The 25266-nt window shown below is 41.9% G+C and overlaps 1 protein-coding gene across 1 annotated transcript; it reads left to right on the top strand.

The window, feature by feature from the left end:
• The first annotated feature begins 10849 nt into the window (after positions 1-10849).
• Positions 10850-12916, top strand: LOC112199102. Its single transcript, XM_024340159.1, has 3 exons — positions 10850-10972; positions 11099-11334; positions 12748-12916. The coding sequence occupies exons 1-3, from the start codon at positions 10850-10852 to the stop codon at positions 12914-12916; spliced, it is 528 nt and encodes a 175-aa protein (XP_024195927.1).
• The last annotated feature ends 12350 nt before the right edge of the window (positions 12917-25266 follow it).

The raw sequence follows: 25266 nt of genomic DNA, 5'->3' as shown, positions 1-25266 counted from the left end.
CCTTGCTTGAAACATTGAACTTGTACTAGAGGATGAAGAGAGACTTGACGTTATGGACAGAGTATTTTCTGAATTGTGTGTTGTGTAAAACGTTTAGGGAGAAGGAGTATATATAGGGAACGGCAAAGTACTCTCCAAGTCTTCATGAATCTTCTATTATTTTCCAAGGAATTATTAGAAATTGCCACATAATTCCAACCAATCGTAATTTGCCATGTAAGCCCTATTATGTTGTCCAACCAATCAAAACTCTCCAAAATAAGTCTAAATCCCTTAAATATATATTATTACCAAAATATATAGAGATTTATTCTGATTTTCTTCACCAATTTCGGCAACAATATCTTTAGAGAAAATAGGGGACGAATCTAAACTTGTTTTGAACCTTTTCTTCTTGCACACACTTCTTCTTTCCTTAAAAATTCTCCGTTGAATATCTCTTGCGTAATCTTTTTATTCTCCCTTTGATTTTCACTCCAACTCTCTCTCTTCCTCTTGGTATTTCATGGCAAACCCTCCAAACTTGTCTCATTGCGCCACAAACCCTAAAATCCAATGGGCTTTTATCCATTTTGCCGAAAATCCAAGTTAATCTAGAGAGTTCTTGGGCCTTGTTGTGTCATCTTCAAGCCTTGATGATCTCCAACGCCGTATCCATCATTATTTCGATCAAGTTTCTTGGTTGGCTTCGGAATCTTGCTTGGTACACTTTCCTCTTTTGAACAGGGTTTCCTGGTTGGAGCAGGAAAGCTTTATTTCTTCATTTCTGCTCATTTGTGTAGCCTTTTGTGTCTCATCTTCACACCTCTTAATGTTTGCTAGCTTCTCTTTCCCTTCGTGAGTTCATTTCCACTTTTTCGCTCCAAGGACCTGAAAATAGAAAGTATTACTAAAAATAGAAACTTTCCTAAAACGAAAAATAGAAACTTTCCAAAAATGAAAAATAGAAACTTTCTAAAAGTGAGAAATGGAAACTTTCCTAAAATAAAATGGAAACTTTCTAAAACTAAAATGGAAACTTGCTAAAAACTGGAAAAAGAAACTTTTTTAAACTAAAGGAATTCATTTAAGGAAATAACTAAGTAAATATGAGGAAATAACTGTTAAAACATCGCATTAAAATGCTCTTATCAAATTCCCCCACACTTAGCTTTTGCTAGTCCCTTAGCAAAATCACAACAAAGACACAATTAAGACTCAACAAAAATAAAGATAGAGAGACTCAAATATACGAAAACTCTATTTCCTTTCAACATTTTGTCTCAGAAATCTCTTACTTTCACAACATCAAAATTAGCACTCAACCAAGAATCAATGTTTAGGCATTCGAGAGTTAATTAAGACACATAATTTACACATACACAAGTAGGACTTGGTTGGAACAATGGTGATGGTTTCTGTTAAGCATGCATGTTTCAAACAAGTATGATTCATATCCTCACAAGATATATCCACTCTTTCTTCTCTCAGATCAAGACAATACTTAAAAGCTTATTCACTCAAGTATATGTGAAAGAATAGCAAGTATATCACATATTGTAAGAAACGAAAGCACAAATGCATAATTTTCTTTTAAAGATCTCATGAAAGATATCAACTACTTGCACAGATGGACTCAAGCCATAGGTTCAACTCTTGTAACTCATCTCCACAGATCAAAGGCTGTCCCATCTTAAGGATCAAGAAGGTCTTCTTAAGGGTTGTAATGGGGCCAAGGCTCAAGGTTTTGAGAAATGAAAGGTAAGAAATTTAACAAAGTGTCCTAAAAACCTAGCAGAGCTCATGTAGATGTAGAGAGACCACTTTTGAAATCCACCAAGCATAGCAAAACATCATGTCTTCCCTTGGGCTTTATAAAAATGCCTAATGTCTTCATGTTGGACCCAAACTTCATTCTAAACTCCTTTGAACTCTAGTGAATTGGACAAAGGCCAAATTTTTCAATAGTGGGCCTTCAATTCAAAGTAAACTCCAAACTCACCAAGTATGGGGGACTAAAATCCATAAACATTTTTTTTCTTTCTTTTTCTTTTCTAGCAGTACACATGTTTTCTTTTTCACTTTCTTTTTCACGGTTTTACATACATTTTTCTTATGGACAAGTCTACCCCCTGTGCAAGATTATCTAGAATATCAATAGAAAAACAATCATAAACATCAAGAGGATACCTCATGGCTTCAAATATGTTGAAGCCAATAACATCGCCATCGAACTCCATGGTGAGAGATCCAGCATACATGTCAATCTCTGTCCTAGCTGTCCTTAAGAAAGGGCGACCCAATAGTAATGGCGTTGAACTTACAGGAGATTCCTCCATTTCCAACACATAAAAGTCAGCTGGGAAAATAAGATGGTTAACCTGCATAAGCACATCTTCCAACAAACCCCTAGGGTATGCATTGGACCTGTCAGCTAATTAGATGATAACATTATCAGATTTAACCTCTCCTAGACCTAGGGTTTCATAAACAGAAGAGGGCATAACGTTAACAGACACTCCTAGGTCTAACATGACATTCTTAAATCTAAAGTTACCAATAGTGCATGGAATGGTGAAACTTCCAGGATCCTTACATTTGGGAGGTAGCTTCCTTTGAATGAGGGCAGAGACGTTCTCACTTACCTTTACCACCTCCTTCTCACGGTTTATCCTCCTTGTGGTACAAAGCTCTTTCAGGAACTTAGCATACTTAGGCACTTGCTTGATGGCCTCAAGGAGGGGTAGGTTCACTTGCACCTTCTTGAAAGTTTCCAAGATAGCTTGGTCACTCTCATCCTTCTTAGATTTAGCAAATCTGCGTGGGAAGGGCATGCAAGAAGAAGAAGAATCAGCAATAACCGAATTCGATAAGTTAGAGTTTTTACCTTTGTTTTCCAGAATTGCTTTTGGAGGTGAGGATGTCCTAGCTTCCACCCTGGACGTTGCAGGGTCCTTTTCAAGTCCCAACTTGGTGGGCTCTTGTTCTTCCTCAGCTTCAATAACCACTTGGGTGTCCTTTGATTTCTTTGGTTGATCCACAAACACTCTTCCACTCCTAGTAGTCACAGCAGATGCATTCTCCACATTACCTTTTGGATTAGGTATTGTGTTACTAGGGAGCTTTCCAGTCTCATGAATCTTGCTCATGAAGTCCACAACTTGGCCCATTTGCTTTTTAAGGTCTACAATATCCTTTGTATGGATCTGTTGTCCTTGGACCAAAGCCTGAGTAGAATTGGTGAGAGCCTCAAACATTTTGTCATAGTTAGGATTCGAACTACCTGAGGCCTGTTGAGTATGCATATAGGGCCTTTGAAAAGGTGGCCTTTGAGGACGTTGAAAGTTACCACCAAGGGGATTCTGAATGTTCTCATTGTTGGTCCACTTGAAGTTGGGGTGGTCCCTCCATCCAGGGTTATAGGTATTTGAATAAGGATCATACCTTAGATGTGGAGGACCTCCTTGAGATCCACCTATGGCATTTAGGGACTCCTATCCTCCATTATCTATCAATTGGCAGAATTGATCAGTCACGTGCCCTTGCACAGAGCACACCCCACAAGCTTGCATGGGTCCTTTGGTGCTTACAACTTGATTCATCATCAGAGTAAGTTTGTTCAGCTTCTCCTCAATAGCAGAATTTATACTGATCTCATGTACCCTACTAGTGGTGTGTCCTACACCCTCATATTGGTGGGCATTTAGGGCACGATTGGCAATGATCTCTTTCTCAGCTGTAGGTGATTTGTCAACAAAGGCTCCTCCAGTTGCAGCATCGAGCATGAAACATTCCAGAGGTAAGAGACCTTCATTTGATGTTGAGGACACTGAGCGATCAGAGACTGAAACCTCTCATAATAAGTGGCATAAGACTCATCTTGTGCTTGTCGTATCCCACTTATCTTCTTCCTGAGCATGATGACCTTAGACGTTGAGAAGTATTTCTCCAAGAAAGCTTTCATCATTGCATCCCAGGATGTAATATGCCAAGCAGGAAGTTCAAATAGCCAGTCCTTGTCTCTATTAGCTAGTGAGAAGGGAAAGGCCTTCAACTTAAGGATATCTTCATCAGCTCCTTGTGGAATCATGCTTGAATAGACAAACAGAAACTCTTGGAGATGCTTGTTGGCGTCCTCCATAGATAGGCCATGAAACACAGGAAGTCTATGCAATAATCCACTCTTCAGCTCAAAGTTTGCAAACCTTCCTTCAGCTGCATCAGGGAACACAATGCTCGTAGGGAGTCCTCCTTGAACCACGAATGAGGAAAGTTCCCTAATAGATACCATTTTTTCGTCCTCTTCTTCTTCAGGGGGTGGTGAAAGAGGTGGTGTGATCTGAGTTGATGGGGAGTTGGACGAAATAAAAGGAGATGGAGTTCGTGAGGGAGGAGATGGGGTTGGTGTAGGCGACGTGGACTTCTTAGAAGGAAAGATCTTCTTCCCTTGCTCATTAAATGTGTATTCTTTGAACTTCAAAAGGGAAGATCTTCGATACTCAAGTTGTGGAGGATTCTGCAAACGAGCAAGTCTTTCTTCAATCTCTCGTGCACTAGGGATTTTAGAAGGCTCGGTCATTCATGGAAATCCTGAACAACATTAAGAGGTAAAGAAATTAATAAACTATACAATAAAATAAATACAACTTAATGATTTATACAAAAAAAAATGTCACTATTCACTTTTCACCATACAAAGATACAAAACCTCTCAATCTTTACAAGTATAAGGAGAAGTAAAATGTACTACATTTTCACTCAATACCAAGAGTAAAAAAAAAAGTCACATATATGTACATTTTGATTTAGGGTGTGAAATAAATAATTAATAAAAGCTTGAATCCTATTATAAGCTTTTAACCAAAGTTTAGACGTGCGGCCCAAGGGCTCGATCCTTAATACTAGTTGCCCTTCTCAATCTTTTGGTAACTCTTTTCACACAGAGCAAGGTAGTAGAGGAACAATTTTGGCGGAGCTCAGCTCACTTGTTTAGCAGGGGACGAGACCCTTTGCTACACTTCTCGGATCCAATCAACCTAGACACCCTATGCTACTAAGGTGCGCTACACGAAAGAGAGGGGTGGATGACTAATGTTAAAGACAAAGTCCTTCACCTATTCCGTTATTGTCAAAAACTCATAATAAAACTCTCACTCTTACAAACAACAATTTTCCCGAAAATTATGTACAAGTATCTCTTTTCTTTTCTTTTATTTACAATTCAACACTTAGGTACGGAAACAGGGAGTCTTGATGTGCAATGGGACTGAAATAGCTACCCTTTTCAAGACTATGTTTAATCCAATATACCTTAGTGTAGGACAACATTTTCTTTTGTTATAAATATCATTGATATCTAATTAAATTCCGAGCGGTAAATCAAGTGGACGTGCGGCCCAAGTATAGTCGTCTAGACACCAAGTTCCTCTTACATCCTTTGGGCAACCTTACTGAAATGGCCAGGTAGGGGAGGGTGACCACAAGAGGCAGAATCCATTTTGGCATGAGCTATTCCCACATAGTGGTTTAGGCCAATTTGTAAGCACTTCTGGATCCAAAACCCGTTATGAACGTTGTTCCCTTCCTAGACACCATCCCACATAGGCTATACTTACTTAGATGAAAAAGGTCCTAAGTGTGAAGACAGTTCAATGAATGTTAATAAAGGCCGCCCTCAACCTTAAGGGACCTGAACTAGGTACCAATAAGGGGTTTAGGCCAATATTAATAAACACGACTTCACCTGTTCCACTCAAATTACAACTTACAATTAAAATTCGTGTTCAACAATAAAAATAACAACCTAAATAATTAATTAACTAATTTTCTGAAAAGATTATGAACAAATACTAATTTATTTATGAAAACAATATAAGCAACAATTATTCACACTTCAACAAGTGATTTTTCAATCCCCACCAACGGCGCCAAAAATTGATACGCTCAAAGCAAGCATATAATTTAACCCTATAAAATATCATCGTTAGTATATAGTAAATAGGGATCGTTCTATTTTGGGGATTGAGGGTACACCTATCATTGTACAACAAGTAAAGAATTAAAATAAAAACAAAGTATATTATTTACAAAAATAAAATAAAGTATATACAAATTTATGAAATAAAAGGGGGATTTAGGTTTAGGGTTTTCGAAAATTAAAAGAAATAAAACTAAGGAAACACAAAAATACAAGTACAAGAATGAAACATAAGAAACAAAGATCAAACCAATTCCATAATCAAATTCGAATCAACCCTACAATTGTTCTTCCAAGTCATGAGAAATAAGTTGATCATGTGAAACATTTGAAGCAAACGATTTCTCATATTTTACTTTCTTTTACTAATTAACCTAAGTGAAAGCACAAAGATCAATCCTATCAAACATGCAATCAAGGTCTGGAAAGCTAGCAAATCAAGACATGTTCAACGCAATAAACAAGAGAAAGGTTATCAACTTAAGTGCACAACTTAGTATGAATAAGTTCATCTAATTGCAATCGTCTTCAATTAAATTCGACCTTTGTCCAAAGCCTTTACTACTTTTGATTTAGGTTCACAAAACTATTAGGTGAATCGTTTACCTAAATCTAGCACCAATTAAATTCAAATCCTATAAGTGTCGACCCAAATAAGATAAACACATAAAAGTTATCAATCAAGTAAATTTAATTGAACAATCTCACAAAAGCAACATAGAATCATAATCATAGGAATTGAAAATATCATTCAATCATAAAATTTCAGAATTAAACTTTGTTCAAACATTGTTGTCAACTAGAAACAATTCCAACGAAATCAAACAAGGTTACAAAGAAAGAGGGCGAATTACACCGTGAGATGGAGATGGGGATGGATGCTTGGCGTTTGGATTCTTGAATCTTGGAAGCAAGTCTTCAAGATGGAGGATGGATGATGATGCTCACGGCTTGGTTCTTCTCTTCTTCTTCCTTGCTTGAAACGTTGAACTTGCACTAGAGGATGGAGAGAGTATTTTCTGAATTGTGCGTTGTGTAAAATGTCTAGGGAGAAGGAGTATATATAGGGAACGGCAAAGTACTCTCCAAGTCTTCATGAATCTTCTATTATTTTCCAAGGAATTATCAGAAATTGCCACATAATTCCAACCAATCGCAATTTGCCATTTAAGCCCTATTATGTTGTCCAACCAATCAAAACTCTCCAAAATAAGTCTAAATCCCTTAAATGTATATTATTGCCAAAATATATAGAGATTTATTCTGATTTTCTTCACCAATTTCGGCAACAATATCTTTTGAGAAAATAGGGGACGAATCTAAACTTGTTTTGAAACTTTTCTTCTTGCACATACTTCTTCTTTCCTTAAAATTCTCCCTTGAATATCTCTTGCGTAATCTTTTTATTCTCCCTTTGATTTGCACTCCAACTCTCTCTCTCTTCCTCTTGGTATTTCACGGCAAACCCTCCAAAAATGTCTCATTGCGCCACAAACCCTAAAATCCAATGGGCTTTTATCCATTTTGCCGAAAATCCAAGTTAATCTAGAGAGTTCTTCGGCCTTGTTGGGTCATCTTCTAGCCTTGATGATCTCCAACGCCATATCCATCATTATTTCGATCAAGTTTCTTGGTTGGCTTCAGAATCTTGCTTGGTACACTTTCCTCTTTTGAACCGGGTTTCCTGGTTTGAGCAGGAAATCTTTATTTCTTCATTTATGCTCATTTGTGTAGCCCTTTGTGTCTATTCTTCACACCTCTTAGCGTTTGCTAGCTTCTCTTTCCCTTCGTGAGTTCATTTCCACTTTTTCGCTCCAAGGACATAAAAATAGAAACTATTACTAAAAATAGAAACTTTCCTAAAACGAAAAATAGAAACTTTCCAAAAATGCAAAATAGAACTTTCTAAAAGTGAGAAATGGAAACTTTCCTAAACTAAAATGGAAACTTGCTAAAAACCGGAAAAAGAAACTTTCCTAAACTAAAGGGATTTATTTAAAGAAATAACTAAGTAAATATGGGGACATAACTAAGTAAATATGAGGAAATAACCGTTAAAATGTCGCATTAAAATTCTCCTATCAATATGGTTGATGTGAACTGGACCAAGAAGAACCAGAGGAAACCAACCTTGGATTTGACCACAAAGGGGCGAGAGGAGAAGACTGAAGGGGATGAGACCCCTGTAAAGAAGAGAGCTAAGCCCGTTAGATAGGCCTCACCAGTGGTCCTTTGCTCGAGATGCAAAGAAGAATGTGGGGTCCAAGTGTCGCATGAAGAAGTCGAGCAGACGTTTCGTTTTGGCTCTTTCCCGCCAATCAAGTAGGCCTCGCAGTCGCGAAATTATCAACCTTCTAGCCTAAAAGCAAGAGACAAGATGGAATCACCGCCATCCCCAAAAGACTCCAACTTGTTTAGGAAATTGAAAGAGGTTGCGGTCGAACAGAAACAAGATGGAAGGAGTGAAGGACTAGGAATGACCATAAAGATATCCTGACCAAGCCGTACATTCCACCTTCTTCAACGTCTTCCATCAAGGAAGGCAAATGGTACACCAGAGAGAAGGGGAAAGCGGTAGAGATCAGCCCTTTCAAGAAGAGGATGCTGTAGTGCAGTTTGGAGAAGCCAAGCGAACACTAGAGGCTCTCGATCAGGGCCTGATCAGGCTTTCTGAATTGGTCAAATCTTCTGAACAGTATCAGAAGGAGATGAAGGCCCTAGTAGCTAAGCCATTGATGGCTCCCCGTAACTATCAAAAACAAGCAAGCTCAGAGTCAGGGGCATCTAAGCCTAGTGTTTTCTGTAGGATCACTAAAGAAAAGACACCTCCGCCAGTTAGGAAGCAAGGTTCGCCGACTAGGCGGCCACGTGTCAGGCGCAGATTGTTTCGCCAGGAACCAGAAACCAAGTCCTCAGTCTTTGAGAGACTGGGGAGCAAGGACGACACTCTAGAAACCTTGCAGTGGAGACCTAAGAATGTTCAAAACTTAGTGATCGCGCCCACGAAAGAGATCCCTGCAGAAGAGCAACAACTGGATTCACCAAGGCAGGTTGCTGTGACGCCGGAACACAACCAGGATGCGAAGTTCATCCTTGAAAAAGAGTCGTTGGTGGTTAGAATGGCTAGGTAGTTCTATACTGAAATCTCCGCAGACAAACCCAAGCTCAACCTCGAGGAGGATATGGACTAGACAGAAGCGGTTGATACCTCCTGCAATATGGTTTATGTACTTCCCGCAAAATTTGCTCTGCCAATCGCCATACAGGAGTGTGTGTGAGCTGCAGAGGGCACCAATCAGCCTTTGCAGATACCTCAGCAATAATAATACCTCTGGAAGATGCAGTGTTTCTTGAGACTGAAGATGCTGACGATATCACAGCGGAGATTGTTGACACTAAGGTTAGCGAGATTATGGTTAATATGGGGGCAGATGTCAATGTCATCACCACTAGAACCATGCATCTGCTGGGAATCAAGAAAGAAAAGATCCAATCCACGTCTCTCAAGCTAAAAAACTTCGCGGGGACTGTAACAAAGACTCTAGGACTACTTTTCTTGCATATCAAGGTTGGCCCTGCAGAAGGGGTTTATGCTTTCTTTGGGATAGACTGCTACGCGGCTTATAGCCCCATTCTTGGCCTAGACTGGATCCACCGGAGCTATTGTGTTCCATCCACTCTCCACCAGGAACTGATTATGTGGAACCGGGTAACTGACAAGGCTGAGGTGATTAAAGCTGATCCTCGCCCGTTTCCTGTTTCTGCAAATTATGTAGATGCCAGATACTATTTGGAGCCCATTACTCCATTGCAAGTCAGTGAAATCGATGATAAGGGCCACCCCACAGGGGTGACAGCCTCTGAATTGGCACAGTGGGGGCTTACGCTCGCGAAGGAAGGCCTAGAAAGGCCTGGCCACGCTATTCCCAAACCCTTGAATCATTAATGGATTACGACCTTCAACAGGAAGGGATAGAGGCTTCCATTCTTTGTACGAGAGACTATCCTTGTATCTAGTGGAGAAAGAGGCCTATGATCGAGTCGCGACCTTAGAAATTGTCAAGAAAGAGTTCTCTGACCAAGAAGAGGAAAACGAGGAGGTTCAGCTTGCTCCAGCGGCATTGGATGATACACCTCCTAAAGTCAGGGGGCCCTACGGAGAAGGTCAACTTGGGAACAGTCGACGAGCCTATGGAAGTGGCTACTAGTTCTTATTTAGAGCCTATCGAGAAACAGAGGCTTATTGATTTATTGCAAGAATATAAAGATTGCTTCGTGGGAAAATACGAAGACATGCCAGGCCTATCTTCAGAATTGGTATGCCACCAGCTGCCAACGATGCCTGATAAGAGGTCTGTAAAGCAAGAGCTGCGAAGAATGAACTCGGAGACCCAAGTTTTGGTTAAAGAAGAGGTCGAAAAGATGCACAAGTCAGGCATTACCAGGCTGGCCAAGTACAACCAATGGCTATCTAACATAGTGCCTGTTCGTAAGAAGAATGGTAAAATGAGGGTTTGAGTCAATTACAGAGACCTTAATATGGCTACACCTAAAGACGTATGCCCCATGCCGGTAGCGGATATGTTGTTAGATGCAGTAGCAGGACATGAATTATTGTCCTTCATGGACGGAACTACAGCGTATCACTAGATTTCGGTTGCAGAGGAAGATAGGCACAAGACCAGGTTCCGTTGCACAGGGTTCGCGAGAGTTTTTGAGTATGTAGTCATGCCCTTTGGGCTGAAGAATGCCGGAGCGACCTATCAGCGTGCCATGAACCTGATCTTCCACGACCTACTTGGGAAGATTTTGGAGGTTTATATTGATGATGTGGTCGTGAAGTCGAAGAAGTGAAGGTACCACATCGTAGATCTCATAAAGGTTTTCGAGCACATGCGGCTACACAAGCTCAAGATGAACCCCGCCAAGTGCGTTTTTAGAGTCCAGGCAGGTGACTTTTTGGGGTTTATAGTCCACCAGTGGGGCATTGAGGTCCCTGACGATAAGGCAAATGCGGTTATCAATGAGTCTCCCCTGCGAACGAAGAAAGAGTTATAGCAATTGTTGGGTAAGATCAACTTTTTGCGACGATTCATCTCTAACTCTACAAGTAAAATCCATCCATTTTCCCCATTGCTGAAGCTACAAGGACAGAACGAGTTTGTGTGGGAACCTAAACATCAAGAGGCTTTCGACAGAATCAAGGCCTATCTGGCAAGTCCACCAGTGCTTGTTCCTCCTAGAGCTGGATTTTCATTGAAATTGTACATTTCAGCAGCTGAGGCTTCCATTGGCAATCTCCTCGCTCAGGTTGATGAAGAGGGTGTTGAACATGCCATCCTTTACATCAGTAGGACACTCATAGATTGTGAAACGAGGTATACTCTAATGGAAAAGTTGTCTTACCTTATACTTCTCGGCATGTAAGTTGCGGCATTACATACTATCCTTTACAACTTGCATCATTGCTCAAACTGACCCAGTCAAATATATGCTATCGCGACCTATTTGGAGAGGTCGTATTGGCAAGTGGGTGCTCGCCTTGTCAGAATTCTCACTACAGTATGTCCCATAGAAAGCAGTAAAGGGGCAAGCCATCGCAGACTTTCTGGCGCATCACCCTATGTTGGACGTCCCGGCTGTGAGAGAGTTGGAGGTCGCAACCACAATAATCACTCGACCAGATTTGGCGTGCATTCCAGAGTACGCCGCCCTGTATCAAGCTACAGTTTCACTCCAACCTGGGTGTTATATTTTGATGGCTCGAGAACGGAGACACTAGCAAGGGCAGGGGTTGTCTTGGAAAACCCAACTGGCGATCGTTTTTCAAATTCCTTCCAGTTAGAGTTCTGATGCACTAACAACCAAGCGGAGTATGAGGCCCTCATTATAGGCCTGGAGGTGTTGTTGGAACTAGGAGTCCAAGACATCCAAGTACGTGGTGATTCTTTGCTGGCGATTAATCAACTTCACGCGAAGTACAAGTGCGCGAGCTACCTGCTCGCGCCATATTTGGATCGTGCCCTTGAGCTTTTGGGTCAATTTGAGGATGTGGATTTAGAATATATTCCGGGCGAGCGCAACTTTGCTTCCAACGAACTTGCTCAGTTGGCAACAGGTATTACCTTGAAATACGGTGTTCGCGAGAGACTTTTAAAGGTCGAACGTCGCACGATGCCTTCTTGGCTCGCGCGACCTGACCCGCTAGAGGAACCAACGGTGGCAACGTTAGATCCTATTGACATGGATTGTCGTGTTCCTTTGATCGCTTACCTCAAGTAGCCAGAACCCACTGCTAACAGGGAGGTTTGTTTTCTCGCCTTAAATTACTTCCTCAAAGGTGATGAGCTGCACCGGCGCAGTGAAGATGGCATAGACTTTAGGTGTGTGTATGCCCGCAAGACTAAGCATTTAATGCGAGTGACACAAGCAGGTGTGTGTGGAGCTCATCAGGCGGGTCCGAAGATGCGTTGGCTAATCAAGAGACATGGGTATTATTGGCCCAGTATTTTGAAGGATTGTATCGCGTTCGCGAAAGGATGCCAAGATTTCCAGGCTCATGGACCAGTCCAGCACATTCACAATATCCCCATGTAGCCTATTATTAAACCTTGGCCTGCGCAAGGCTAGGCGTTGGACTTGATTGGAATGATTCACCCTCATTCTTCACTCCAGCACAAGTTGATCATTGTCGCTACTGATTTCTTCACTAAATGGGTCGAAGCTGAGCCTTTGAAAGAGGCTTCCGGTACAACCATTCGCCAATTCATCTTTCATAACATTATCTGTAGGTTTGGCATCCCTGAGGTGTTGATCTCGAACAAGGGGGCAGCATTCATGGGTGGTGATGTTGAGAAGTTCATCAATGAGTTGGGCATACAGTTTGTCCATAGTACTCCCTATTATGCTCAATCCAACGGTCAAGCGGAGGCCAGTAACAAGATTGTCATTACCTTATAGAAGAAGATGCTTGTCGAAAACCCCTGCCAATGGCATGACACACTTTACGAGAAACTTTAGGCCTATCGCACTTCAAAACGTACTCCCACTACCATGACACCCTACGCTTTGATGTTCGGCCATGATGTGGTTCTCCCTCTGGAAACAAATGTTCAATCCTTGTGCGTCCAAGACCCGCATCATTTGATTGGTGAGGATTATGTCCAGGCCATGTGGCAGGAGCATGAAGATCTTAGTGACAAGCGTCTGGAAGCTTTCGACAGTCTCGTAATGGAAAAACAACGTATCGCTCGCGCCTATGATAAGAGGACGCGTGGCCGCAGTTACAAAGAAGGTGAGCTCGTTTGGAAGGCGGTCTTACCGTTTGGCGAGAAGTTGACCGGCCGCAGTAAGTGGACTCTGCGCTGGGAAGGACCCTTTGTGATTCACAGAATTTTGGAGCGAGGGGCTTCTCACCTCAAAGATTTGGATGGCGACATCCACTGCAACCCAATCAACAGCCGGTTCTTAAAGAAATACTACCCCAGTGTTTGGGAATTTGAAGATCCGCCATATCCACCTATTTCTGGGACAGGGAGGCAAACATAGTCTTACTGTGTTCGTATCCTTCCTTCCATTTAGGCCTACTCAGTGGCCCCATTCTGATATATTCGCTTCACCTAGTAAGACTAGGGGCTATACTCTATGCAATCAGGCCTTGTATTCGCGGCCTTTAGATGATAATTGTGCTCTATAAATGTTCGAAATTTTCACAATTTTCACAATTTTTTCCAATTACCTTTTGACAATATGAACAAGTGTTAAAAGTATGTGTAACAAGGCCTATACCAGAGGCCTCAATATAAGAAAAGACATGATAACAGCGAATGAAACATATTTGCATTCATAAAGTGGCTTAATCGGCGAAAAGCATTACAAGTATATTCGCGAAAGTTACATTTACAGATTATAAGCCAAAAGTGGCTACAAGATACAGATTTTCAGATCTTGTAAGAGCTTTTGGATCTTTTTTCAATAGGGAGCTGACGAGCCAATTACTCTTACTCTTCCTCTCTTCACCCGCCCTTCTTGAGCCTGGGCTGCAGCTGCTATCATTTGTACTGGAGCGAGAGTGGAAGGAAATAATCCATCCCAACCCTTCTAGTGGGTTATCCTCTGGGATGGGGATGGTCACCAGATAAGAGCGCAGCTCGGTTGTCCCATCTCCCTCTAGGGAAAAACGGAAGTCTGTCCCTTAAACCCCTGAGGTAGGGCGCCGAAGAAAAGCGTTGGGCCTTGGGTGGCCTCCCATCCTTCTTCGTTATGCTTCACGCAGGGAAACTTAAGGAGAAGAACTCCTCAGAATGTGGTATCCCGCATCAGGAGATCATCATGTTCTTCAGCATATCCGATACCTAGGATTGTTCTATCCAGGCTTTCAGAAACCAAAGACATGAGGTTGCCTGAGATTAGGCCATAAGGCCTACTCAAGCATTGAGATTAAGCCATAAAGCGTAAGATCTAGAGGCTAAAGGGGAGGTTGTGAGGAGAAGATTTTTGAAAGGAAAGGAAAAGAAGCAGGGCTTGTAATGTTATTTTTGGGGAAGCCATGGTTGCGTGTCATTTTCATTTCCTCCAAGTACAGATATTTATAGGGCTGACCTCAGTGGCCTCAGCCTTTTGATGGATAGTTGAAGTAGGTTCAACACCATCAATAGAGCCATCAATGAAATTGAATGCTATGATCTCGAAAATGAAGGAAAATTGAAGACGCGTGGGAAAGGGAGCGGTCTTCAAGGTAACTGTTCTTTTTCGAGATTATCCTTTTTGAAACTATTTGAATGTGCAGTTAAGGCAAAATTGAACGCTTTGTTACCTGCGAGAAAAAAACAGGAATTTGGGCCAGCAAAGTGGGCTAAATAGATAATTGATAATAATATTAAATATTGTTCATACAAAACAATGGGCCTAATACTAGAGGCTTAAAATCCCCGGCCTGCATAAGTTAGGCGGAGAAAATGTTCGTCCAGGAGAAAGCTAGCATTAGCGGCAGCATGGGCGGCCTGTTGGGCTGCCACGCGAGCTTGGGCCAGGTCTTGAGACAACACCTCGAAAGCGGCTAGGGGTTGCTCCAGCTGAGGTTCCTCATGGGCAAGCCTGGCTGTCACAGTAGTTAATTGGGCCTAAAGATCCTGAATTTGGGACCAGAGATGGTTTCTCGCAATCGTCAGATCCTTGATGAGATTGGCCCGGTCACCCAAAGAATCGCATGAAGTGTCCGTCTATTGAGCAGGGGCATGATAATGTGTCTGGGTCTGCTTGGCCTACGCCGTCGCGGCTACCTTTTCATTGAGCCAGTTAGGGAGATCCTGTAGCAGCTGATCAATGTCAATGAACTGTGCTTCAGTGATAGGGCGCTGGCGGAGGAGTACCCTTAGGTACACCAAAGCTATCGCGGGCACGCCAGGCGTCAGAATATCAGGTCCCAGGAGATGGCGAAGGCCTTCTCAGGCATCTTCTATGACTCTAGGTGGAGTCACTTCAAGCACGCGAGCTAGCCGTTCTAATGTGAACGGAGGAGCTTGTTGAGCGACAAGAGCCTCAAGAGGCTCTGTGACAGTAATTGCCTCTGGCACGGGCTCAGGAGGTGCTCCTCCTTCCCCTGCTTCAAGTACTTAGGGGACATAGGGGGCAGGTTCCTGGCCAACCACATCTTTGAGAACTGGTTCAGCGGGGTTCTCGATTGCTCTTTCTTCGGCGGCGACAACCACCTCCTCATTTGAAATGACGTTTTGATCCTAGAAAGAGGGGTTGTCAGAAAGAACTAAGATGGGGGTTAGGAGTAAGACATTTATATGGAAAGATGCCTCTTCAGCAGGTGGTTCGCGGAGAGTTGTTCTTGCCGGTTGTTCCAGGGTAACCTTGGCAGTGTTTGGCGTCGAATATGGCGCTACTTGGTCCAGGAGGGGTGTGGTAGTTGGCTGGTCGTGAGGGGTGGTTCGCGGAGATGGCTCTCTTTCCTCAGCCTCAGGCGAGTGGTCATCCAGAATTTGTATTGGCACCAGGGCCAGCTGCAAATCCCTTGCGGTATTAATTGGAGATGGAGGATTAGTCGAATCAGGCCACGCTTGGGTCACTTCTTTGCCAGCAGTAGATGATCCTTCATCAGTTTGCCTTGAGGACCTGTGATAGACCTGCAAGTAAGGAGCATTATAGGTTCAGACATAATGATGGAATGAAGTTCAGTGGTCGCGTTAAGTATGTAGTACCAATTGAGAAGCGAGTGGTTCATCTTTTACCTACGGGTCAGTCCGGGGGTCAGCGCGACTGCGTTTGCGGGCCAAAATGGCGATAATCTGTCAGGATTGAAAGAGAATCAAATTAGACTTGGAAGGAAAATGTCAAAATATTAGATTCTAAGAGAGATTCCTTATAGTCTACCGGTCATCGTCATCAAAAGAAGAGTCTTCAACTCCAAGCTCTGTCGCTATAGCTTTTAGTTTCGCGGCCTGACTAGTGGCTGGGGGAGCATTAGAACGAGAAGGCAGTACACTCCCCTGCTGAAATGAAGATTGAGGTAAGGAGATGAAGGAGTGAAACAGAAGAAGAAAACGAAGAATATTCTAAGGTGTTACTTCTTGGGAAGGCACGCGTATAACGATGCCGGCTTGAACAGGGCGCGGGGCTCGCGTGGGTTGCGGAGCCGATTCGGGTAGTTGAGATTCTGCTTCATCTTCAGGGAAGCGGGCAAGCAATTATGTATAGGCCTCATAGGGGTACCTTAAATCCTGAAAGAGGGTGGCGAAGAGCTCGTCATCCCTTTGTCTTCAGCAGTTGACAGAGACTTCTTTCCACCATTGATTGTAATCTTCAGCAGTCCAATAGATGACAGCGATTTAGTTGGCCCAATTAGGAAGGTCGACCAGCGCGAGCATGCTTTGGGCTGGCGGAGACCCAATTGGGGGACCAATTCTACGATAGGAGGTGTTGTAGTTCCAAGTGTCAAAGAGGGGGGAATGGCACTAATTGGATTAGCTTGAGTTGACGAGAAAAGTGGTTGGGGGCATATAGCTCGTAACTAAGTTCATCAGCGGCGAGCCTAATATCTGAGCAGAAGATTGCTAGGCGAAAATCCAAGCGCGTGCGATCACTGTAGTTAGGGTCCCCAGGGATGAACCCATATTCAAGTAGAGGCGGGAATCTCCTACTAGTTACTATGTCTGAGTAGGGCATTTCGTGTAAAAGGTACAAATATGTGAAACACTTGGAGTAGGGTGGGGATATGTACCTTGCCTCGCGGCTGAGCTATTGATCAAGAAGCTCGTCAACTGCTGGAAGTGGTGGGATGTCATCGCTGCGGAAAAATGGAAAGTAAATTTTAATCCAGAAGTTAAGAATCCAAAAGGGGCCTGAAATGCCAGTCTCGAAAGGATGCATGTTGGCCTGGTATAGAGTGTGGTAAAGAGCACCCAAAACTGGTTGTCCGAGCCCTACGCTGCAGCCGTTGTAGAGGGCCGTGGCCAGGAGAGTCCAAGGACTAGTGGGCATGTTGGCGGACGTGCAGAAGATGAACTTGCATAGCCAATACTCAAGGAAAGCAATTCTGCCGATCACGTTATGTTCTTTACGGTAATGGCTCAGTCACTGTGGGTAAGAATCATTGTAGGAGCTGCGACCGGTTTTGGCCATTGTCGAAGTGAATGTGACAGAGTCAAATTGGCCATGCACATAGGGCTCGCCGTCGATGGGTAACCCGGTAATGGTGAGGATGTCTAGCAAGGTGATGCTCATTTGGCCGAATTGAAAATCAAAAGTGTTGGTGGCGGTGCTCCAGAAACAAAGAAAGGCGGCCAGCGGTGAGCGATTACCACCGCGAGGAAGGCGAAAACATAGATCAATGGTTTGGGTAATACCCGCCGCGTTCCACCGAGACAGATCTCACGCTCGCGCTTCGCCATACCATGCGAGCTCCTCCGCGTTGATGGCAGTGGGCCAATGCCTTATTTTGGCTCTGTGTTGATGCGCGCCCCAACTAGTGAAATCTTCGAGCGTTCTTCTGAGGACCGGAATGGGTCTTTGGATGGGCAAACCGTAGAGGGTAAGTGCATCTTCTGGGATGGAGTTTCACAGAGAAGGACCCAGTCCAGCATGATGGTTTGGGAGTTTGAGAAGCAAAGGTCTCTGGACGAAGGTATGGATGAGACAGCGGGCACCGACGCTGGTTCCCCAAGTGTGAGCGACGTTCTCATTGATTTCCTCCTCTTGATCGATGATCATTTTCTTGGGCGGAGGCATTTCTGTTGGCCATAAATGGGTCTTTGTTAGAAAGCGTAATGAGAAAAATGAGGTTGTTAGATATAAAGCCCGCCTTGTGGCGTACGTAATGTTTCTCACAATTGTCTAGAATCGATTACGAAGAGACATATTCTTCCCTAATAGACGTTATAACGTTCCACTTCTTTGTCAGTTTGGTAGTTTTCGAAAAACTTGACATGCAACTTATGGATGTGGTTACAACATATCTCTATAGGGATCTAGATTCAGAGATATATATGAAGGTTCCAGATAGCCGGACTTCAATGACCCAAATCAAGTGGCTCTGAACCACGAAGCACGCGAAGCACGTTTTTAATAAGATTAAAACGCTCACTATATAGATTGAAACAATCCAGACGGATGTGGTATAACTGTTTAAGTGACTAATTGATTGGGAAGGGATATGTCAGCAATGAAACATGCCTATGCGTGTTCATTAAAAGAACAAGTTTGAGATTTGCAATTGTAGCAATTTATGTTGATGACATAAGCCTAATTCGAACTCTAGATGAGTTAAAGAAAACTGCTAAGTACTTGAAATCTGAATTTGAGATGAAAGATCTTGGTAAAACACGGCTTTGTCTCATATTAGAACTCGAGCACCGTAGTGATGGGATATTGATCCATCAGTCAGCATATGCTAAGAAATATTAAGGTGCTTTAATGAAGATAAAGTGAAGCCTGTGAGTACTCCCATGACTGCCCATAATCTTGAGCTTGGAAAAGATCTGTTTCGTCCAAAAAATGAGGACGAAGACATTTTAGAGGCTGAAGTGCCCTATCTAAGTGCAATAGGCGCATTATTGTACTTAGCTCAATGCACAAGACCGAACATCTTATTCGCAGTGAACTTGTTAGCAAGACATAGGTCTGTACCAACACGCCGCCATTGGATTGGTGTAAAGACAATCTTTCAATACTTAAAGGGCTAGGCTTGTTTTATCCATATAGAGAGAAAAAAGAATGACAAAACAATGAGATCGGACCCCATTGGCCCAAACGCCACTGTCCATGGCACTTTGACTGGACATACTGCCGATGCCGGCGCCGCGGCCATCCATGGTGGCCGGTGTCACCCTCCTTCCCTCCATCAAAACGGTGGTGATGTTTTTATGGGTTTTGCTGATGCAGGGTATGACAGGACCCGCCCCGGATTTCACCCCGAAATCCGAAGAGACCCTGCGGAGCCCACCTTAGAAGAAATTCTACCAAAAATTTGGTAGAACTTCCCCTAAAAATGGACAACCCAAAACCTGTAGAAAGCATAAATACACTTCTAGATCACCCATCCTTATTCTCCTGGAGCCACCCTGCTCCTCAAATCCACATCAACCAAAAATCACATAACACAAATCACAACTTAAATAACATTAATTTCCTTAGGTAATCAGAGCAATTCTAGCAGCAAGGGTAATCAAGGAAAACCTAAATCAAATAAAAACAAGGAAGCCATGCTGTTGACTATGCCTCAACTCCAATGTACGCCCGACCTCAACTAATTTCGCCTACAAACTGAGCATTTGAAACCGAAGGGCCTAGGGGAAAGTAATTGAAAAACTCGTTAGAGTGAGTGCACAAAATAAACGGCTAAATAAATAATTTAAAAGAAAAGAGGTTGTATTACTTTCCCACGAATTTAAATTCGTAAAACTTCGATGCATGCAACGTTTATAAAACGTATGTCTTTAAAACTCGGAGTCTCGTGAAAACATACCAGTCCCCGCTGGCTAAAAGAATCGTACTAGCCCCGCTAGTCAAGTAACAAATAAAAGGATATGGGGAAGAGATGTCACCATACGGGTAAAAGAGCCCCTTAGGCTCTACCTACCCTCGACTGCCACTCACACATAGATTGTGTGAGGAGGAGAACTCATAACCTCGACTGCCACCCACGTGAGGAGGAGAATAAGCTACCTCAACTGCCACTCACAAACACAAAGTAAGTGAGGAGGAGACCTAATCAAATGACCCGAGTATGGTGAGGAAAAACAATCGAAAACCAGTAAATCCATAAAGCTTCCCCAATATCTCACGGGAAAACAATAAGTATCTTCAAGTGACGTGACCGCGCACGCCAAATACTCTCAAATTCATAACCAAACCCGGAAATTAGTACGAGCACAAATTCCTTTGGAAAAATCTCATTTCCAATAATATTCCAGAATATCTCAAAATTGACTACTAAATATAATATGTAATCCGAAAATCATCTCGGTAAAATAAGTCGTCGAAAAATCACGTAAATCATATTTCCAAATAATTATCATATATTCCGAAACCAATTCCGAAAGTCATACCGAGATAAATCATAATTAATCTCTGAAAATCATTATTGAAAGCAAAAGCACTAGATAAACCGAAATCAAATTCCGAAATCAATTCATATGCTCGAAAAGTAATATGATAATTAAATAAACATTAATTCAAGAAAATAAGCGCATGCATCATTATTTAAAACAAAAGTCCACTCACTGTACTATTCAGGTGATCATGCATATGAGTTCCTTCATCGAGGAATCGCTCGGCACGTCACCCTGTACACAATTATATTCCGTGAATAGTTATTCAACAAATTAATACGATTCCTAAAATCAATTCCTTATAATTACATCTCCACTTCTTCTCGGATTCAACCCAAATTATACCACTAATACCAATTCGTTAATTTAAAGGTTCCAAGGCAGAACCAAGAGATATCCGACGGTCGGATTCTCGTAATTCGATAATCAAAACCCTAAACTTCAAAACTTCATAATTAATTCCAAGCTTCTCCAAAATTCACCAAAATCACAATTACACCTCTATAATTCAAATGTTATTTAAAACAACTAAATTTGGACTTAAAGCTCCGCCTACGCGCCACCACGGGCCGTTCACAGTGGCGGGGCGTGGGCCCCATGCGCCACCGGCAACCACCACCAATGGCCACCAAATTTTGGCAGCACCACCTACTCAACAGACCCAACAATTTTCATAACTACAACATGTTTCAATTTTACCTTTAAGTGCTCGAAATCGGCTGGTGAAGAAAATCCAGAAAATCCAAGAACTCTAGGATCAGGTTCTGATCGATTCACCCTCTACACTGCAAATCGTGGCTCAAGGCTAGGGGCAAAATGATCCTTGGCAAAAACCTCACCCTCGACGGTGGTTTGGTGGCCGGAAACGGCAGGAATCGCCGAAAATCGACGAAACCTCCGTTCGGCTACAGTAAACTTCGCGGCTCAATTTCGAGCTCCTCCGGCAGAGCCACCGAAAAACACCACCCCAAGCGTGACAAGGAAGAGGGGGCGAGTCTGCCGGTGCCCGGATTCCGTCGTGGGTCCGCTGGAGAAAGAAGAATTCGGAGGAAGAAGAAATCGGCCAAAGAGGAAGAAAAGGGTCGGGGGACAGGAGACAGAAAAGCCGGGTAGGTTTCCAAAAATGGAAACTTACCACAGTAACTCGGCTATTTATAAAAAGTTACCATGAACAGTAACCGTAAACAGTAACTTTAATCTTTCGCTTATAACTTTCACATACAAACTCCGATTTAGGTGTACCACATGTCCACGGACTCGGTTTAACGTCCTCTACGACTTTTATGAAGAAAATTTTCTCAAATTTTGACCCAAACAAGAAGTCAACTTTTAGGGTCACTAAAAGTATCGAAACAAAGTAAAAAGTGAAAATAGTTGTCGTTTACCATCCAAATGACTAGTAAACGGGTAAATTAAGATACGGGACGTTACATTCTCCCCTCCTTATAAAAATTTCGCCCTCGAAATTTCAAGCCGGTTAGAAAAGAAAAGGCACGCTAATTGATTCAAAATACCACAATCTCAAGACTTATCAACTCTTCCTTAGATTAAGCTTTCCTTTTCGTAACCTCAAATCAACAACCAACAGAAACTCTTATGATCCCCCACTACAAAAGCAATGAAGCCATGCTTATAATCCAAAATTATCAATGTCCAAAGTCAAATCACTTGACTAGCTGAACCATGTTGCACCATAAACTTGCATGCACATGAATTCCGATGTAAGAGAAAAATTCATTTCAATGGTTAGCTCAGACGACACCTGCTATTGACGTCACAAACCACCCTGTTAAAAATATGGCGTTCGTAACCTTTTCATAAAAATCGTTCGGTGAAGATTCAACCCGGTCAGCAATAACATTATGATAAACACATGAGAGTCATTGCTAATCGGCAATTCCAGGACTAGTAACTTCCTTAGCTACCACAAAATAGCACTTCCTCCCTGAGTTGTTTGTGCTTAAAAATTTCTAATCGAATTTCAAGCCGGTTAGAAAAGAAAAAGCACGCTAAGTGATTCAAAATACCACAATCTCAAGACTTATCAACTCTTCCTTAGATTAAGCTTTCCTTTTCGTAACCTCAAATCAACATCCAACAGAAACTCTTATGATCCCCCACTACAAAAGCAATGAAGACATGCTTATAATCCAAAATTATCAATGTCCAAAGTCAAATCACTTGACTAGCTGAACCATGTTACACCATAAACTTGCATGCACATGAATTCCGGTGTAAGAGAAAATTAATTTCAATGGTTAGCTCAGACGACACCTAATATTGACATCACAAACCACCCTGTTAAAAATATAGCATTCGTAACCTTTTCATAAAAATCGTTCGGTGAAGATTCAACCCGGTCACCAACAACATTATGATAAACACAAGAGAGTCATTAATAATCGGCAATTCCAGGACAAGTAAATTAATGTTATTTAAGTTGTGATTTGTGTTATGTGATTTTTGGTTGATGTGGATTTGAGGAGCAGGGTGGCTCCAGGAGAATAAGGATGGGTGATCTAGAAGTGTATTTATGCTTTCTACAGGTTTTGGGTTGTCCATTTTTAGGGGAAGTTCTACCAAATTTTTGGTAGAATTTCTTCTAAGGTGGGCCCCGCAGGGCCTCTTCGGATTTCTGGGTGAAATCCGGGGCTGGTCCTGTCAGGGTACCTCTATGACCCTCACAAAAGGTCGACCCCAAATAGGTTATGTCTTTACCATGGATATCTTGGAGGTCTACAAAACAGACCCTTGTTGCTACTTCCTCGAATCATGCAGAGATTATTGCTCTACATGAAGCTGTACGTGAATGCATATGGCTAAGATTCATAATTAGACATATTTGAGGAACTTGTAGTTTGAAATCTACCACAGATGAACCTACATATATTTATGAGGATAATGCAGCTTGTATTGAACAAATGAAGTTAGGTATAATCAAAGGCGACAACACCAAGCATATATCGCCTAAATTCTTTTATAATGAATAACAACAAGCACTTCTAAAGATTGAATGAATCAAATTCAATCAGAGGAAAATGTAGCAGACTTATTCACTAAGCCGTTACCTATATCCACCTTCGAGAAGCATGTTCAAAGCATCAGATTGAGAAAGTTATCCGAACTCCTACAATTGTAGTAATCAGGGGGAGATTTCGGCATCAAGGGGAGGTATGATGTCCACATGTTCAACCTCGAAGAGGGAATGACGTGTTGTACTCTTTTTCTCCTCCTTGAGGTTGTTTTTGTCCCACAAGATTTTTATTACTCAAGCAAGTTTTTAACGAGGCAATGATTGAAGCATCGATCATCACCATATTTGAGGGGCATAAGGGGAGTGTTGAAGAATGTTGACCTTAGTGTGCCTTGTCAAAATAGGATTAGTTCTAGAGTTGTAATAAGAGAAAACTCCCAATATAAGTTAGAATAGGAATCCTTGTACTCTAAAAAAATCATACTTTGTAATCCCTATGTACAGGGGTTCTATTATCAATGAATAGACACACAATTCTCTCATCTATCTCTCTTGCATCCTACATTCTTAAACACATATTACCATTTTGTTCTTGTAAAGCATCGCACATATGCCCGAAAAGATGCTTATTTATGAATGCATCCCCAACGAAAGCATCGACAATATACTATTTGGTTTATACACTGAAGCATCTTATATTATATCCTAGTGGAACAGCATTACTTTAACACTGATTTGATATTAGTTCTTTGATGATAAATTGTTTACTTGATTTTGATGATTTGATTGCAAACCTTGAGAAACAAAGACAACTAGATTGGTCGATACATTACAAAATCATTGTAGGGTTTGCTCGAGAATTATGTATCTACATGAAGACTCCCAGCTGAGAATTATATATCGTGATCTTAAAGCCAGCAATATATTTTTAGATGGGGAAATGCACCAAAAAATATCTGATTTTGGCATGGCCAGGATTTTCAGCGTTGATCAAACTCAAGCAAACACAAATAATATCGTTGGAACATAGTAAGTTTCCATTCATAAACTGCATTTTTGAATTTGATTGTAGAATCCTTGTTCATGCTCTGTGCATTTACCATTTGCTAATATTTCTTCACTGATGATTCTTCTTGCAGTGGTTGCATGTCTCCAGAATAGGTCCTAATGTGTAGATCATTTCTGCAAATTTTCAGCCAAATTGATTATCATTAAGGCATTCAAAACAGTGACTTAAGATTATAAGTATGAACGGTTCAAGTTTGATAGATTTGGTTCGTTGATTGATTTAATCTAGTTTGATACCTTAACGATCACTAGTTTGGCTGAACATTTGTAGAAATGATCTATACATTAGGACCTAAAAACTGAACGGTTGAGATGCCGAAATGTGATCCAAAAGTAGATCATATTTCGGCATCTTAACCGTTCAGTTTTTAGGTCCTAATGTGTAGATCACTTCTGCAAATTTTCAGCTAAATTTATTATCATTAAGGTATTCAAAACAACGACTTACGATTATAAGTATGAACGGTTCAAGTTTGACATATTTGGTTCATCCATTGATTTAATTTAGTTTGATACCTTAACGATCACCGATTTGGCTGAAAATTTGCAGATATGATTTACACATGAGGACCTAAAAACTGAACGGTTGAGATGCCGAAATGTGATCGAAAAGTTGGTCTACTGCCCTATCCCTAGAAAGACCGAAAAAAGGGATCCCTTAGTGGAAGGGTCCTTTATATATATATATATATATATATGTTAAAAGAAAGTCC

This window comes from Rosa chinensis, chromosome 4, assembly GCF_002994745.2.
Source record: "Rosa chinensis cultivar Old Blush chromosome 4, RchiOBHm-V2, whole genome shotgun sequence".
NCBI classification, from domain to species: domain Eukaryota; kingdom Viridiplantae; phylum Streptophyta; class Magnoliopsida; order Rosales; family Rosaceae; genus Rosa; species Rosa chinensis.
This window is presented reverse-complemented; position numbering and strand designations above follow the sequence as displayed.

Coding starts and splice junctions, on each gene's coding strand:
- LOC112199102 (XM_024340159.1), top strand. CDS start 10,850: ATGCGGCTACACAAGCTCAAGATGAACCCCGCCAAGTGCGTTTTTAGA. Junction 10,973..11,098: donor CTGACGATAAGGCAAATGCG/GTTATCAATGAG, acceptor CCATTGCTGAAG/CTACAAGGACAGAACGAGTT. Junction 11,335..12,747: donor CTCATAGATTGTGAAACGAG/GTATACTCTAAT, acceptor CATTATCTGTAG/GTTTGGCATCCCTGAGGTGT.